This window comes from Drosophila ananassae, chromosome 3R, assembly GCF_017639315.1.
Source record: "Drosophila ananassae strain 14024-0371.13 chromosome 3R, ASM1763931v2, whole genome shotgun sequence".
Classification (NCBI taxonomy): Eukaryota; Metazoa; Arthropoda; class Insecta; order Diptera; family Drosophilidae; genus Drosophila; species Drosophila ananassae.
The window spans coordinates 20,091,823-20,093,954 of NC_057930.1; the positions used below are offsets into that span (position 1 = coordinate 20,091,823).

A 2,132-nucleotide genomic window follows, 5' to 3' on the forward strand; every position below is an offset into this window, starting at 1 on the left:
TGATAATGAACACACCAGTTCATCTTAATAACCCAAGTGTAATTATTATTTTTTTTTATTTTTTATTACGGATTTATTCACATTTTTCACATGAATTTAAAGAAATATGTCGTTCATAAAATTTAATTTACAATGAACTTAGGCTTATCGTAAATGAATAATAATTTTAAACCTCTACGAATTCATGTAATGTTTTGAGATTTTTATATCTTCCTAGCATATTAAAAGGAAAAAATATTCTAATATTTTTTCTCATTATACTCATAATAACTCGCATTGATAATGAACACAAAAACACTGATTTGAAAAGTTTAATAACATTGATTTATTTATTGATATTTTTCATATTCATTATTGATATCTTTTCACTTGATATCTTTTATACAACGTGTTTAAAAAAAGTCGCAACAAATTGTATGTCGGATGGAGGCGTCGAGGATGGAGGAGACTCAATTTTAGAAGTATTGCCTTCATCTTCGGAAACATGCTTCACTTGTTTTGGGTCTTCAACTTGCTGCAGTTCTGAGGCGAGTACTGTTTGAGGTTTATCGTCCAGGTGGTCGATTAAGGGATCCATACGTTGATTCGTGGAGAAGAGAACTACTTGGGGGGTTCCCATAGAATTTACCATAGAATCTTCGTAAATTGATGAATTATAGCCGTGCCAGGTGATGTACTTTATGCACTGATCAGCCACATCTCTTAAAGAAGGAATAATTTGAACTTGCATTTGGCGTGATTCGAATGTCAAGAGCACTTTGTTCTAAAAGTACAGATAAGAGAATATATAAATATTTAAAAATATACTATTTAAATTGGTTTTAATTAAATGCCAAAATTAGTTTGCATCAATACTTACCATATTGGCAGCACTTAGTTTTCCACGAAGTACATGTAAGTTGGTCTTGTCCTCTTCCAGGGCGCTATTAATATTTTGGACTATTTCGCTGGCATTACGAATTTTTTCCAGTAAAATCTTAAAAAAGTTATCAATTTCTTTCAGTTGAACTTCAAAACTTAATTTATTAATCCATAGTTCATAATTTGCTATTCCAGAAGCTGCTGGTAAGCCTAGTACACTGCCAATGGGTCCATAAATGACAGCGCCGATTGAAGTAAATATATTTTTAATGGCCAGTGCCCTCTTCTTCTTTTCAAAATTTTCCATCACGTTCATTTTTTTTCTTCCGTAGTAACCATTCTCCCCAAAATCATCGGCTACGTCGTGCTTTATGGATTGAAATAGATCTTTAAGTTCGGTAGTGTGTCTGATAACATCATTAAGGAGTTTTAGTGAACTTTCGGTGTGTTTTAGTCCCATATTGATTGCGTTTAGAATCATTTTAAATAGTTCCTTTCTATCGTTCTGCGACAGTTCGGAATCTATGAAGCGAATCGTGGTATGGAAGGTAACGTTGGTGCCGATGCACCATTCAAACACAGGTTTGACACAGTTCGAATAGGAAATACGGGCTTTTGAATTTAGCGATCGCACGTTTTCCAGTCGCCGCACCGCGGTTCCCATATAGCCCATCATTGATTCGTCAATTGTACCGATGACCTCTTGTAACTCCTTAAATTGCACTTTTCTGTCAAATTCACTTTGATATCTAATCATGGTTTTCGATAAACTTTCAATTCCCTTTTTAAAAATGTCGAAGTCTTCGTTTGCATTGCACACCGAAAAAATAGCTAATGCCATTGGAAAAATCGCAAGATAATAACTTTTCGCCATAACTGAATCGATTTTAGGTGGTCTGTATTAACTCGATCTTAGATCCGTACTGCCGAAGCTCAGGTTGGGAACATTTTTATATAGCTTTAGTCAGTTGAAAATTTGTATAATCAAATTGAAAATATAAGTATAAGTTGTTACATATAATAATGTAACATTTTCCTCGTATTTATTCTATAATGTATAGAAAAACAAAGCATTATCTCTTCCAGAAACTATATGTTATTTTTTACACTTTTCTGTTTGATAGGGGGATAAGCCCGTTTAAAAATTCACTGAAATTGAATTAACAGAAACGATGTTGTATGTATATAATAGCGGGGTTCACTGGAAAACTGTTATTCCTGTTATTTAATATTAATTATAAAATTTACTTATTGTTTATAAAAACAGATTG

General features: G+C 32.8%; 1 protein-coding gene across 1 annotated transcript; it reads right to left on the reverse strand.

Annotated features, from left to right (window-relative positions):
* Window positions 1–301: 301 nt before the first annotated feature.
* On the reverse strand, window positions 302–1,782 carry LOC26513915. Its single transcript, XM_014906789.3, has 2 exons — window positions 860–1,782; window positions 302–763 (listed from the first exon to the last, which is right to left on the reverse strand). Exons 1-2 carry the CDS (start codon window positions 1,733–1,735, stop codon window positions 380–382), a joined length of 1,260 nt encoding a protein of 419 aa, XP_014762275.1. The 5' UTR covers window positions 1,736–1,782; the 3' UTR covers window positions 302–379.
* Window positions 1,783–2,132: the final 350 nt, after the last annotated feature.